General features: G+C 48.2%; 1 protein-coding gene across 4 annotated transcripts in view; it reads right to left on the bottom strand.

Moving 5' to 3' along the window:
* Positions 1–2,215: 2,215 nt before the first annotated feature.
* Positions 2,216–13,775, bottom strand: part of DAAM2 (dishevelled associated activator of morphogenesis 2) — a 252,754-nt gene continuing 241,194 nt past the window's right edge. For all 4 annotated transcript variants that reach the window (XM_067564774.1, XM_067564777.1, XM_067564776.1 and 1 more), the window contains 2 exons: positions 12,445–12,615; positions 2,216–9,804 (listed from right to left, as the gene is read on the bottom strand). In XM_067564774.1, coding sequence (XP_067420875.1) covers positions 9,589–9,804; positions 12,445–12,615 — 387 coding nt within the window. In that variant the 3' untranslated portion in view covers positions 2,216–9,588. The remainder of the gene's footprint in view (positions 9,805–12,444; positions 12,616–13,775) is intronic.

Here is a 13,775-nt window from a genome sequence, read left to right as displayed (position 1 = left end):
AAGAGTGCTTTTTGGGGACCCCGCACCTAATCTCTCTGGCCCAGTTCCACAAAGGTCTAGGCACCTCATTCCAGTTTAGTCTCCAGTGCAAGCCACCAAACTCCCTCTTGGCTGCTGCGGACCCTATAAGCACCTAACCTCACATTTGCACTTACATTTTCAGGGTACAAGTTCTCAGCGCGCCTGGGTGTCTGCCTGGGGCATATGCACTGGTGCCTTTCTTTAGGTGCCCAGCTGCCTATCTCCAGCCTAATCCCTGAGGCAATCTACAAACTGGGGGGCAGGGGAATTAGGAGGAGCACCTGTCTCACCTGTAGGGCCCAATCCAGGTGTGCTCACAACATGTCCAACAGATCAGACTCCCTTCAAAATCCGGCAGCAGCCAGCACCGCTCGCCTTATAGCTTTGAGCCCAGGGGTTAGGTTACTCAGGTGGGATGTGGAAGACCCCAGTTCAATTCCTGCTCCAGGCCAGAGGGAGAGAAAGGGTTTGGACAGGGGTCCCCCACCTCTCAGGAGAGCTCTCTAACCACTGAGCCATGGGATATTCTGATGGTGGGTGGGGTGGGGGGGGGAAGCTCCCTCAATCTCTCCTGTTCCCTTGTGCATAAATACTGAAAAGTCATTGGGCTGGAGAGAGTGAGAGAGAATAGCTCTATAGTCCAGTGGCTAGGGGGCACCCACTGGGGAGGAGGAGATCCCAGTTCCCCAGCTTCAATTTAGCCAAAGTGGAACTGCTTCGACAGTGGCAAGTGAGGGAGCCTCACAGCAGAATATCCCATAGCTCAGTGGCTAGCGCACCCTCCTGAAAGGTAGGAGACTCCTGTTCAAATCCTCTCTCCTCCTAAGCAGAGGTGGGAATTGAACTTGGCTCTTCCCCATCCCAGGTACAAGTTGTAACCACTGGCTAATAATTATAAGATGGGCAGTGGCACTACCTCTTCCTCCAGCTGTGGAGGCAGGCAGATGCCTAATTCACTCTCACAACACACACTTAGATGCATAACTCCAGAAGAGGGGCAGGGCTTAGGATACGTCCCTCTCATCAGCATCTCCCATGGGCTAGTTTAGGCAGAACCCCATTGTGTGCGCTGGTGTTTGGGGATATTAGTCTGAGGCCACGTCTACATTACACAATTATGTTGACTTAATTTACATAGGCATACTGCCACGGCGGCTATGAAATCACTTGTGCGCGCACACTTGACTCCTTGGGTTGGTAGCGTGTGTCCCCTCAGCAGAAATGCCTGAATCAATCGTACTGGCAGTGAGACATTGTGGGATGGCTCCTGGAGGCCAGTAACAGTCAACCTAACCAACACGGTCTACACGGACACTGCGTCGACCTGATCACATCGACTGTGGCTCTGCCACTCGGGGAGGTGAGGTTACTAAATCGGCACAGAGACACTTACATCGACGGGAGCCTAATTGAGGTGAAGACACTCCCACAGCTAGCTTGATGCAAGGCAGCTTCCATCAACCTGGCCCCGTAGTGTAGAGCCGGGCACCTATTTCTCCCTATCCATTGTACAGAGTTGTCACCTAACTCAGGTTTTGTGACACCCGGTGCTGTTCCAGGGATTTCCTAGGTGCTGCGAAGTTAAGTGTTGCAATACTCAGCATTGCAGCACCTAAGTCCTTTTGTGGATCTGGGCCTTGAACTCTCTTCCCTCTACTGTACAGAATGGAACATGATAGGTCTTTAAAAGGGCTATGAACAAAGCAATCCTCCAATGAGGACACTGGATTGGGCTGGGCTGGTGGCCGGTACTCAGCAACACCAAGTGGGAGGCACAAATTCTAGTGCTGGTTTATTGCTTGCTCCCAGCACTGAGATCCCTGCAGTGCAGAGGGAACAGAAAACGAGGCTGTACCATCTCAACAGTGGGCAGTGGTCACCTTGCCTCACTGTTGGGCTTTAAAGAGTGTTCTCAGTCATGTCTTCCAGCCCAAAGAAAGGTCCCGGAGATATGGTGCCTTACAAAGAGGGGCCCAACATGGATTTCTTCCTTAGAACAGCCCCCACCCCCACAACACAACTCTCAACCAAATGTGCCCAGCTCACACACAGCACAGTGCATGGAAAATTCAATTATAAAATAATTCAATGCAACAAAGTGGGGGCAATATATCTTTAATTTTTTTTTTTTTTTTTTTTTTTTTAGTATTACAGTATATTCTTATAAAAAGGTGCAGATAAAAAGGACACTACAGGTTTTGTACATTTTATTCATTTATAGTCTTTAACTGACCAAGAAATGAGGATACACCAAGGCATTACAGCAACACCGGACCTCTCCCCAACGCCTGCGGGCAGCACTGCGCCTTCTAATTTAGCATGCAAGGGACTCCCAAAGTGGCTAGCAAATTTCCAGCTAAACCTAACCCTGGGAAGTGAGGAGAAGGCTGGATGAGATGAGATCCTTGCTGGAGCAAGCACTGAGCTAGAGCAACATGATCTGAAACATCTGACGTTTCATTTCAGCATTTGTGAGCATTTTTTTGAGGAAGCCTTTTCAGATGGGGGAGAAAAGGGCGGATGATAGGCTGGGCACAGAGGGCCTCAAAGGTCAGCTGAGTGGTTGGGCAAAGAGGTTTTGCTGCTGGTGCGGAGCCCTTCTAAGAATGTATTTTATGGAATTTGTGGAACATTCTGTAGGCAACACAAAAGCCACCTAATGGGGTCAGATGCTGCTCCGGCTGATACTGGTGTAAATTCAGAGCAAACTGCCCTGACCACACTGGAGCTGATCTGGATTTATATTGCTAACTGAAGAATCTGACCTTAAAGATCTTTTGAGTGTTCCTCAAAGAATGAGAACATGATGAAGAGCATTATGGCTCTGTCTGAAGTATCTTCAAGAGACCACCACCAGAGAGCCCATAACCCTGTTCTAGGCTGGCAAACATCTAGCCCTATAAGTTCACAGGTGCTACATTGAGCAAAATTTGACCAGCTTTGTTTTTGCCATAAATCCCATAAGGATTAAGTAGCTTTAATCAAATTGCCCATTGGCATCAGTAGTTGGGTGGAGCCGATACATGGCAGGTGTGTGTGCAGGTTTTAAACATATTTAAAAACAAAACCAAAAGAGCCCTAGCCCTGATGGCTGTAAAGAAATACCTCCCAATGTGTACAAAAATGTGCTGTCTCCAAGAGTCTGCAGCCAGAAAGGAATGATAGCTGAGAGGGGTGAGGACTGTCTCAGTTTGTATCACCAGCTTGTTAACTCTGAAGCCTAATAATGATGATTTGAAAGGCAACATTGTTCAGTGTTAAGCACTTTTGTAGAAACATCCAGCTTCCCCTGGGATGGTGGGCAGAATTGGGGATTGTGGATGGAACTTGAGGAGGCTGCTAATAACATTTTACCCCACTGTTCCCCCCCACTGATTCATGACTGCGATCAAATAAAATCACAATGTGCATGGAAGTAACAGATCTGAATTGATCTACAAGAAAAAGGTTTTCTGGGTTTGACATCGTTGGGGCCAGCTCATTGCTTTCAGGGAGGCATGGGCCAACGGGGATACAAAAACACAGGGAACGCTCCCTTTCTCCCTCCTTTCCCCCTCTAACGGACAACTGACAGCCCCTGACCTTGCGCAGCCCTGCCCGAATTGCCAAGCAGGCCGGCTAGCTGGTGTAATGCCCTGGCACAGTCTCAATAGTCTTTGCTGTAGTGCGGTGCATACATGCAAACATAGCAAACTAAAATAAGGCAAAATAAATAGAGGTGTCAGATTTACAGCTTCCCCCTAGAGCTTCCTAAAAACCTTAATTCTTTTTTAAAAACATTTAACCAACATAAAAAAAATTACCCAAAAACAAAACTGCATACATCATGTACATCATGAACTGTACAACCCGTCTCCATTCCCCTCAAGGACACGCTGGACACAAGCCTCTCCCTTCACAACCCAGCTCAGAGTGCGAGCGCTTCTGAAGAGAGGAAAGATTCCTCCAAAGAGGCTGACCGTCACAGAAATGCCCACCCCATGCCTTTCCCACAAGGCCCCTCACAACCCTTCCTCGGAAACCATGAGCACGTTACAGAAATGCTGTTAAAGAACACCCAAGCTGTCTTCCCGTGGGGAAGTCTCTAGCCACTAAGCACTGGTCCTGCTGCTGCTGGCTGGTGGGGGGAGGAGGAGGAGGAAGGGATGGATTTGGTGCCTAGATCTTCAGTCAGCTGCAAAACATGGACTCACTGGCCTTTCTGCTCCCGTGCTTTGAAGTCAATTGTTCCAGTGTCTGGAAGTGCGACTGATTCAAAATAGTGACCCAGACCAGAGAGAGAGAGAGACAGGGAGGGACTTGACTAAGCACTTGTGCAAGTAACTGTTGTGGTCACTTGGTGCAACCCTCTTAACCATGATGGGCCTGCACCAGGGTACATAAGGGAAGATTTGGACCTTGTGGGCCAGATTCAAGGATATATCAAATTCACAGCTCTACAGCAGTGAGGCTCCAGAGCAGAGACTTTGTTCACGGGAGGGCAGGCAAAATTACCCCCAGCAGGGTTAAAAACTCTGCCATAGACCCAGAGGAGCGCTGCTGGTGGGAAGAATGGAGGAAGGTGCTGAATTGGGACACACCCCAGACACACCTCTAGTCAGCCTGCCCACTTTTGGGGCTGGGCTGGCCCCTTACACAGCTGCCCCATTGCAGAAGAAGTTGAAGTTCTGTTGTGCCACTGTAACCTGGCTCCCTGGCAGGGGGACTTCCCACTGCCTGGGACCTCTGCCAAGGTTTAAACCAATATGACTCTGGAATTAACCAAATCCCAGCCCTACTTTGCCCCTGTCCTCTTTTCCTCACACATGCACTGGCACGCATGTCCTGTGTCTTTGAGAAAGTGGCGGAATCCTTCTTGCTGGTGTAAGCTTTAAATACCCTCAAAGAGCTACAGAGAAAGCTGCAGGAGGTGCCTCAGTTCAGCTAAGGAGGAAGCTGAACTTAAAAAAAAAAAAAAAAGTAAGGATTATGTCATAGTGGGGGAGGGAAGGTAGCTATTCAACTCCAGCTGCCCTACGCTCAAAGTGACATTCGCTTCCTGGAAGAGAGAAAAGATTCATGTACGTTTTCCAGGGAAGTGTTTTCTTACATAATCATGTCCATCAAATGAATGAGCTGGGCCTCCTAGACGCCTCACTAAAGCTGCCCTCCTGCGGGCTGCAGCTTTCCGCCTGCCAACATGCTGCCCCAGGGCATTGTGGGAGCAGCTCCTGGAGCAGGGTGAATGGAATGGAAGGTACACAGCAGCTGGTGCTGTTCCCCTTTTCCCTTCCATCCATAATGAGCCAAAAGGGCCAGCTGCACGCTACCAACATTCCTGCCCAGAAGGGGTGGAGTAAGGGCTAGACAGCAATGAGGCACTTTGCGGTTATCAAGGCAATGGCAGAGAAGACTTGGGCTCTAGCAGCAAGTCCTGCAGCTGTGAGATCCAGGGCAGGTCCACAGATGTGCAGGTGGTCTGCAGGACTCCCTGTGATTGCAGCTGATCCCCTTAAGGTGATCCCACAAGGGAAACCCAGTGTCTGCCCTAACCCTGTTTTAGGGAACTCTTCCACAGGTGCAGCTTGATGCTGCTCCACAGGTGCTTGCAGTGACAGGTGTGCTAGTGTAGACTGGCCGGGCTGAGCTAGGAGCAGAGCACAGGTGGAGATGGGACAGCTCCAGTGATGCTGCAGGGCCAGGCTGAGCCAAGATGCAGTAAAGCCCCTTTGGCATTGCATGGCAAGTCTCAAATTGGGGAGCAGGTCAGAGGGATTGGGGAAGACGGGAAATTGGGAGAGAGCAGTGGAGAACAAGCCCCTTCATTTAACGGTTTTCTCTGTCTCTCACTCTTCTGTGTGGTTCCTTCAATCTCAACACTCGTATCCTCTTCTTCAAAGGAAATGGAGATTTTATTCCAAATCCTGGGAAACGCTGGGTCCTAGACTCAGCCAGGGGAAAACACGACAAACCAAAACCAAAAAAGCAGGTCTCACAGCAAGCACCAGTCACTGTGTCAGTGATCACAGACTGTATCCTGTGCATTGTGGGGCCCTGCTAATACAAACGCAGTCACTTGAGAATAAAGAGCGGGCAGGGCCGGGCAGCAGAACCTTCTTCATTTTCCTTCTTAGTGGTTAGCGACTCTCCAGTGAGCCATGTTTAAAGGCCCAAAGGAGCTGCACTGCATCACAGCTTCCCTAGGTCTAAAATCAGGATGGAACCTGCTGGCTGCATGAAGGCAGGTTCCAGAGCAGGGCCAGCTGCTCCTTCCTTCCCATGTGGCCAGCCACAACTCATACCATGTAAACATGTTAACGGCCCTTTCTAACTGCTGCCACCTGTCAGTGGTAGGAAATGCTGCCAACCTTCATGACTCAAAGCAATTGTGTAAAGCCCTCACCGGGGCCACCCCATCCCAAGAACATTTTGCCATGGGGCAGGTGGGGCAGAGAAGAAGGGGAACACACTGAAGACTTCTTAGAAAGCAACCTTGAACCAGCATCAGAGACTCAGGCAAAAGGCTGGGGTTCCTGATGCTGAGAAAATTGAGCTGGAGTAGATCTAGGAGATGTATATGGGCTCCTATAGGCTTTTCAATCAGTCTCAATAATGTAAATCCACAGCTGCTTGGCTTCGTGCACCAGTCTGGGAGTGGGCAAATTTCACCAGCTCCCTTTGATTCTATCACACAGTCTGTGATGCCTAACATTATCAAACAGAGATCTCTGCAAATCTTGGGCTGGACTGTGCAATGCTGATGAATGGACAGTGGATTTTGTAACATAACCTCCCCCCAACATTCATGACATTGCAAGGTACTACAGTGTCAGAAAGCCTAACACAAGCCTGCAGTGACAAGCACAGGGTGGGGAGATGCTGTCTCATAAATTCAAGGTTCTTCCCCTGAGATGAGTTTTCTCTGACACCTCAACCACTGTTGAACTTTCCTTATTAAATGGATTAGTGTTAGACTGGGGGTCAAGAGGGCATACCGCCAATGAATCACATCTACTTACACCAGGGCTGAAATCTCACCTTGGAACTAAAACTGAATTAGTGGGTGAGCACTAAAACCAGGGAAGGTAAAACAGGTTAAAAAAATTTCCCAAGATTTATAATCCTTAAAAATGTCCGGGTTGGAATTTGGAGACTACCAAAAACTAAAGTCAACTGGATACCAATTTGGCACGTATTACCATTTCATATGGTTCACACAGGGTGGGCATGCTTTAAAGAAAATAGAGTGTTGGAATATAGCACAGCTCTAGTATGGGGAGCAGTGAGGAACTTGTTAATATAATTTACAAAAGACATTTTTTTAAAAATCTATTTGTAGTTTTAAAAAATTGCTTAAAAATGTGAGTTTTTTTCTTAAATTTTCAAAACCCTTTATGAAAATACAAAGTCTCTCTCCTAAAAGGTGCCTGTGTCTGCCGCAATGGACATTTCTGTTAATTCCTAATCCCCAAGAGGGGCAGGAATAATACTGGAGGAGAACGTACGCTGCCCTTGTAAGATACCAGCTCTTTACCATGGGCATTCTTCAGAGGCGCCATGGTCTGGAATGTCGTAAATAGGGAAATTGTAGGGTGGGAGACCCAAAATACAGTAAACAACAAAACATTACAGCTTTTAACTTTTTTCTTATCACCATAGTTTACATAAATATTTAACCTTCGAAGTGTTCAGAAAACCTCCACAGTTTGTTTCCCCGATGTTGGTTAGTATAATACTGATCAGGCAGTGTGCATGGGGCATGGAGTTTTATCCTGCAGACTCAATACTGAGCCTGAGATTAAATGACATTTGGAGAAAAATAGAACCAAGGAATTAAAGTGACAAACTGAGCTGTTTCTGACTTCCTCCGGATTTTGTGAGATTTCCTGCTGTTTGTTTTTTATGCATATTTTGCAGAGGTTGGGTCTCTTTCTCTCATCTTGTATCACATCCAGCATGCTTGCTTGCCTTCTCCTCGTTTTTCTCTCCGTGGGAAAATAACCAAAAAGCTCACTTAAAGACGACAAGGCGAAAGAAACCATGACAACCCACACAACTTAGAGTCACGAAGGTGAACAGAAATAGCAACAAAATAGTAGGTGTCTTTCTTGTTAGTTTTTTTGTTTGTTTGTTTTTGGCTGTGTGCTTTACATTTTTATTTTTTAATAAAAAAATTATTTCCTATTAATAAACTGTAATTTCCAAAGCCGCCTTGACCCATCCACATCTGTGTCCTCCTCATTAATTCCTATTTTGTTTATCGCCCCATCACTGTGAGCAAACCTTTCCAAGTGAAAAAGAACCTGGGGTACCATGGCTGTCCTTTGACACGTTCATATATTATGTTATATGGTTCCTGCAGGGGTTTGCTGAGAAGGCCAACCTGTTAGATGCAAAGCTCCAGTTCACCCCAATAAAGTCGTTGCTGGCACCAAGTGAAAAAAAAATCCCATTTCCACTGCCAGGGACCCTGTTTGTCTTTATTTAGGACCATCTGATGATCCCGGACAGTTTCCTCATTTCCATTTGGTTGCAGTAACAAAATGATGCAAAAGCAGTATGAAATGATCAGCACCGGGTGGCTATTCCCCTTCTGCCCTCAGGCAAATGGCAATAGGCTCTAGGAGCTTCTGCATCTGGCCCTGATCAGTCGTGGGTTCGTTTTCTAGACTCCAAGGCAGAGCCACCCATTCTAGAACAGGTATTTCACTCTCTCCCAAATTCTCAGATTCTAGAACATCCCTAAAGCTTCTACAGCTTCCAGAAAACTGCTTTAAAAAAAATTCAAAAAATAGTTTTGTAAATGGTTTTTTTTTTTAATCAATTCCAATTATTGGATTTCGAGCCGGGACTCCATCTGATTTCCAAACCTCGTCCTTCCCCTCTGACCATCGCTTGCTTTGGATATTATAGGCCACAAAAAGCACAAATAAAAATACACAGTACATGAGATCAAAAGCATTTTTTAGGCTCTAGTCAATGGCTCTTTGTAAATCCAGTTCTGGAAAGGAACTGCAAAATTCTTAAACTACTCCACGACAAACTTCTGAAGGCTGCTCCAGGTCTGGACGAAATGTCACATGTGTTCAGAAGCAGCCTGAGACTAATGGTCTTGCTTATTCTCAACAGACGGAGAATTCTACTTGTTTGTACTTTGGCACACAGCGACCAATCTTCCCCCCAGCTGCCAAGTGGTGTGCAAGGCCCAAGTGCTTCTTGTCGTCATCAACAGACCTTTGCTGAGCCTGGAGGCAAAACTCCCAGAAGCAAATCTGTCCACAATCTGAATGGCCCAGTCACAAACCCAGCAGGCTCCACAGAGGCACTTTTACAACCATTCCACATTAGGTGCATGGGGAAGGGGAGGGAGGGGAGGAAAGTTGATCATGAAAAGGTGATGTCTGTTGCCCAGGGCAGGGTGAGCCCTTTGGGGCAGCCATCAGCTAATTGCTGTCAGATGGCATTCATCTTTCTTGGTTTGCTCTTGGTCATCTTCTTTGGGTTGGTTCTTTTTCTTTTCTTTTTTTTTTTTCCCTTTCTTTTTTCTTTTTCTTTTTTTTTTTAAACATCCCCTCCTTCCTTTTATTGTTAATAATTTAGTTTGGTCACTGCCCGCTCCCGACTTGTCTCCAAGCCTTGGTTCCCCGAACGCTTACGGTTGCGCTTGAGCTTGGATAAGTCTTTGTCGAAGACCTCGCCTGACCTCAGGGCTGACACCAGGTCATCAAACTCCCCGCTCTCCTCGGAGATGCCACTGGCCTTCGCTTTCTTTTGTCGCCTCTCTTTGTCCCTCTGTTCTTTCAGCTGTTGAGAAAGACACCTGGATTGAGGCTTGGCTGGAGTTGGACAGAACACTGTATTGTTAAGGGATGCTGTCAAGCAGGCATACCACAGTGAGATACCATGGTGACTGGCATGAGGTGGGAAACTAGACTACAGAGGGCTCAGTCATGTGCCCTGCTGCACACGGGGGAGGAAGGAGGCATAAGAAAGCCCCTCAAAACCTGTGCCTGAGCCTGTTTGGGGGACAGCAGCCATGCTGGGCTGTTCCTCTATTTTTCTGGGCAGGTGGGTGGAGGAAGGAGTGGGTGGAGCCTTACTAACCCCTCCGCCCCCTCCCCAATGCACCAGCCCTTCATTAAACCCAGCATAAAGAGGGAAACAAGTACTTTGCAGTGGTGCAGATACTTCCCTCCTGGAGCAAGGGAGAAGCAGAGACCAGACTCAGAGTCACAATCTGGTTCATGTTCTACTCTTGGGGCAGTGGCAGCTACATGCTATGCCTTATTCAGATGGGATTGGAAAGTTATAGTCCAACCCATAGATGAAAAGAGGAGAGAGATTGTAGACAGATGTAGGTTAGGCCCTAAACTAAGCGCAGAGTGTGCTGATTAATCCAAATACGAATAGAAATGTTGTCATTCAAACCATATGCCTTGGGATGGAGTCAGTCTCTTGCCGTGATGGGAACACAAAGGCAACAGAAAGAGATCCAGAAAGAGAAACCAGTTATAAACAGAAAGAGAAGTAGACCAGCCAAATTGCACTGTCCAAGCTGAAGGAGATGCAGAAAGACAACTAAAAGCATCAGTAATGAAAAAGAACAGTTGGGGTTTTTTTAAAAAAAAAGTATAGTAGCAGAGTTCTTCAGAGGTGACCAACATGGAGTCTGGTCCCATGAGTTTGTCTCACTAACGTCCATCTAAGCTCTTCAGCACTGGCTGGCAATCTGTCCCACATGCACAGACCCAACCGTGACTCTCTCATTCTCTAGATCAGCCCCTGAGATGCAGGAGGAGCGCCTCCATATATTAACTACAACCCTTCTCTAGGTCAACGAAGGGGTACTGTCCACTCTCTCTTCCCTAAAGCATGGAGGCATTAAGGCAGGTGGGTTACAGAAGGGAAAAAAATTTTAGTGAGAGAGTTCCCCATCAAGTTTCAATATGGGACAACTTCCCCCTCCTCCTCCAAGCCACCCAGCAGGAAATATACCTAAATTGTGATTTCCACTATTCCAATGCCGATCACACAGAGATCTGCCTGTGCCCCACACTCTTGGCCTGCCACACCCCTTGTATTCCAGCCCAATCCTACCCCCACCCAGATCTCTTTGCTAACGTACCTTAATCCTGATCTGCAGCCTCCCCTGCTATTCCAGACCTGGGTTCCCCACACACATCTCTGCCAATGTCCCTCACTCCTGACCTGCAGCCCCACTGCTATTCCAGGCTGCTGAGGCATCTCAATCCAGACCTACAACACCCATACTTTAACAATGAACCACTTTACTTTTAATACTAGGCACCAATAAATTGATGCCAAGAAGAGGCATTTTAAATCCCCTAGTACAGAAATTCCAAGGACACTGCTGAAGACCTGGGATCTCTCAGAAATCCCCCTCCACCTCAGAACCAAGCCAAAAAGGGTGTTTTTCAAAAAAATAAAAGCTCAAAGCAGCAATCGTCCTAAGTGAGCCCTGGGCTCTGATAGCTGCTGGGGTTAAAGTGCTGGCAGCATGAAAGGAGGTAAAGGAATGCTGAACTTTTCTCAGGCCTCGGGAACATCTGAGGTTACGGAGGGAGGTTAGTTCACACGAACCCCCAGGGACCCGCACATCAGAGTTCCAGCAGCAGAATCAATGATGCACACAAGTCTGCCCTGCTCTGTCAGGGCCAAAGGCAGCCTCAGTAACCAAGGCATTAAGGGCAGCAAGTGGGAAATACTGCTGGTATCTGCATGGCAGGTGCCAGCGTGTTCCCTGTGCCACAACGTGCTGTCCGGGGACAGGCACAGAACAGATGACAATTCAGTCTGAATAGAAGCAACCCTGTTGGCAGGACCGAGTGGGATCTGGCACCATGTGCTTCTGAACAGAAGAATTAGCCCTAAAGCAGGATGGTATCCCCCAGCTGTGCAGGGGAGGCAGCACAAGGGCTGGCTGGCATCCCACAGGTGTAAGAGGAGCACCCAGATGACAGGGAGGCAGGTTGGGGGCCAGAGCAGCATGCCCCAGTTTGAGTATCCCACCCACTGACAGGGCAGCACAACCTTTTCTGGGGAGCAGAGTACAGAACAGATTCCTGGGGTCTGGGGGCTGAAAGCCCTACTTGCCCCACGCAGGTGTCGGCCTCGTGATTTAACGCAGCCACCAGATCTTTGCCCCTAACTGAGAACTCTGTCAATAATAAGGCCTGCAGTGGGAAGGAAATCACACTGTGGCCAGAGGGGGAGCAGGAGGCCAGGCAGCTGAGAGAGGAGGTGAGAAATGAGGGACAGGTGGAGGAGAGCCATGTCCATGGGAGCAAAGGAGACAGCGAGAGAAGGTATCTATGTATGAAGCAGTGGCAGGGATGGAACATGAGCAGGGGAATCATCTCTCTTGGCCCGTTCTCTTGCGAGACAAAGAGAAGGAAAGAGGCATCCTCTCCCCCAGGTTCTCACCATGGCCTCCATGCGTGCCCTGCGCTCCTCCTCCTCTTTCTTCTTCCTCATGTTCTCCAGATCTTGCTTGGCCTCTGTGAACGACTGCAGGAAAGTGTCAAAGATGCCAAAAAATTCATCTGGCTGCATCTTGCCCCCGTGCTCTCCGAAATGCTTCAGCGCCTTGGCGTACTGTTAGACAGGGAGAAGAACAGAACACAAGCGTGGCAATGAGAAGAGCTGTTCAATGGGACAAGGAGAGAAAGCCTAAGAGTGGCTGCGTGCCACATCCAAGCCCTTTGTGGCCAACGGAAAATTGCCTCCACCATCCCGTGTTGACTGGGGAAAGACCATGTGAGCTCTCCCGAGGGTCTCCCCTGAAGAAGCTGCTCCTCTAACTAGCCAGTTGGCACATGCAGGCAGATTTGGAGGGCATCAGTGAAGCAATTTAGAAAAAAAAAAAAATGCCCAGTGCCTGAGGGTTACAGAGTCATTTCAGAGAGCAACTGTCTAGCCACACCTCAGCAACACCATTGCATAAAAGCAGGAGACTGAAAAGCACTGTAGCCAATGAGGGAATGACTGCCTGGTCGAATCATCCTCCTCTCCCATCTCTCCCCTCTGGGTCAATCACTAACATGGCTGGGATTAAGGGATTCGTGCAACAACACGACAGTCTGGCCTAGCATTGGTCTTTTGCTGTGTAATCCATCACCGTGGAGACCTCTGAGCCAATATAAAAGATGTTGCCTAGGAGAAACCAGGCTGAGGACAAACATGGCAGGAGAGAGAGAGGTAAGGAAAGCAGCCAGTGCCCCCAGGCAGACTTAAAAAGAGAGCAGAAACATCAGAAGCGGCCTTTATTTTACAAGGCGAATGCTGAGGCTATAGGAAGCATTTGATGGCTGCCAACTGGCAGAACTTCAGTCATAGGGCAGCCTTGATCTGGATGTGGTGAAGTCACAGCAAAGCCTGGCTCTGGGTCATGATTCCCACAGCTCTGACACAGACACGTTGTTACCAGCACACACAGACATTATCCTACTTGCCTACTCAGACACATCCATAAACTCATGCATACCCACCCGCACTGTCCCCGATACTCACACAGGGCCACATGCATGGTAGATGAGATGCTCACTCCCCACACTGATCAACACGCACACTAGCACTCACACCCTTCAGCACTCAGCCAATACCTATCTATATCCACCTCGCCCCTCCAACACAGATGTTCATAATCTCCCCACAGATACACGTTTGTTCAACCACACCCTGATCCTTGCAGCTATAGATTTGCTTCATTTGATCGCAGCAAAGTGCTTCAGGTGTACACCCAATTAATACAAACG

The sequence above is a fragment of the Emydura macquarii genome, unplaced genomic scaffold, assembly GCF_026122565.2.
Source record: "Emydura macquarii macquarii isolate MOO-44397 ecotype Brisbane River unplaced genomic scaffold, CSIRO-AGI_Emac_v2 contig_2676, whole genome shotgun sequence".
NCBI lineage: Eukaryota > Metazoa > Chordata > Testudines > Chelidae > Emydura > Emydura macquarii.
This window is presented reverse-complemented; position numbering and strand designations above follow the sequence as displayed.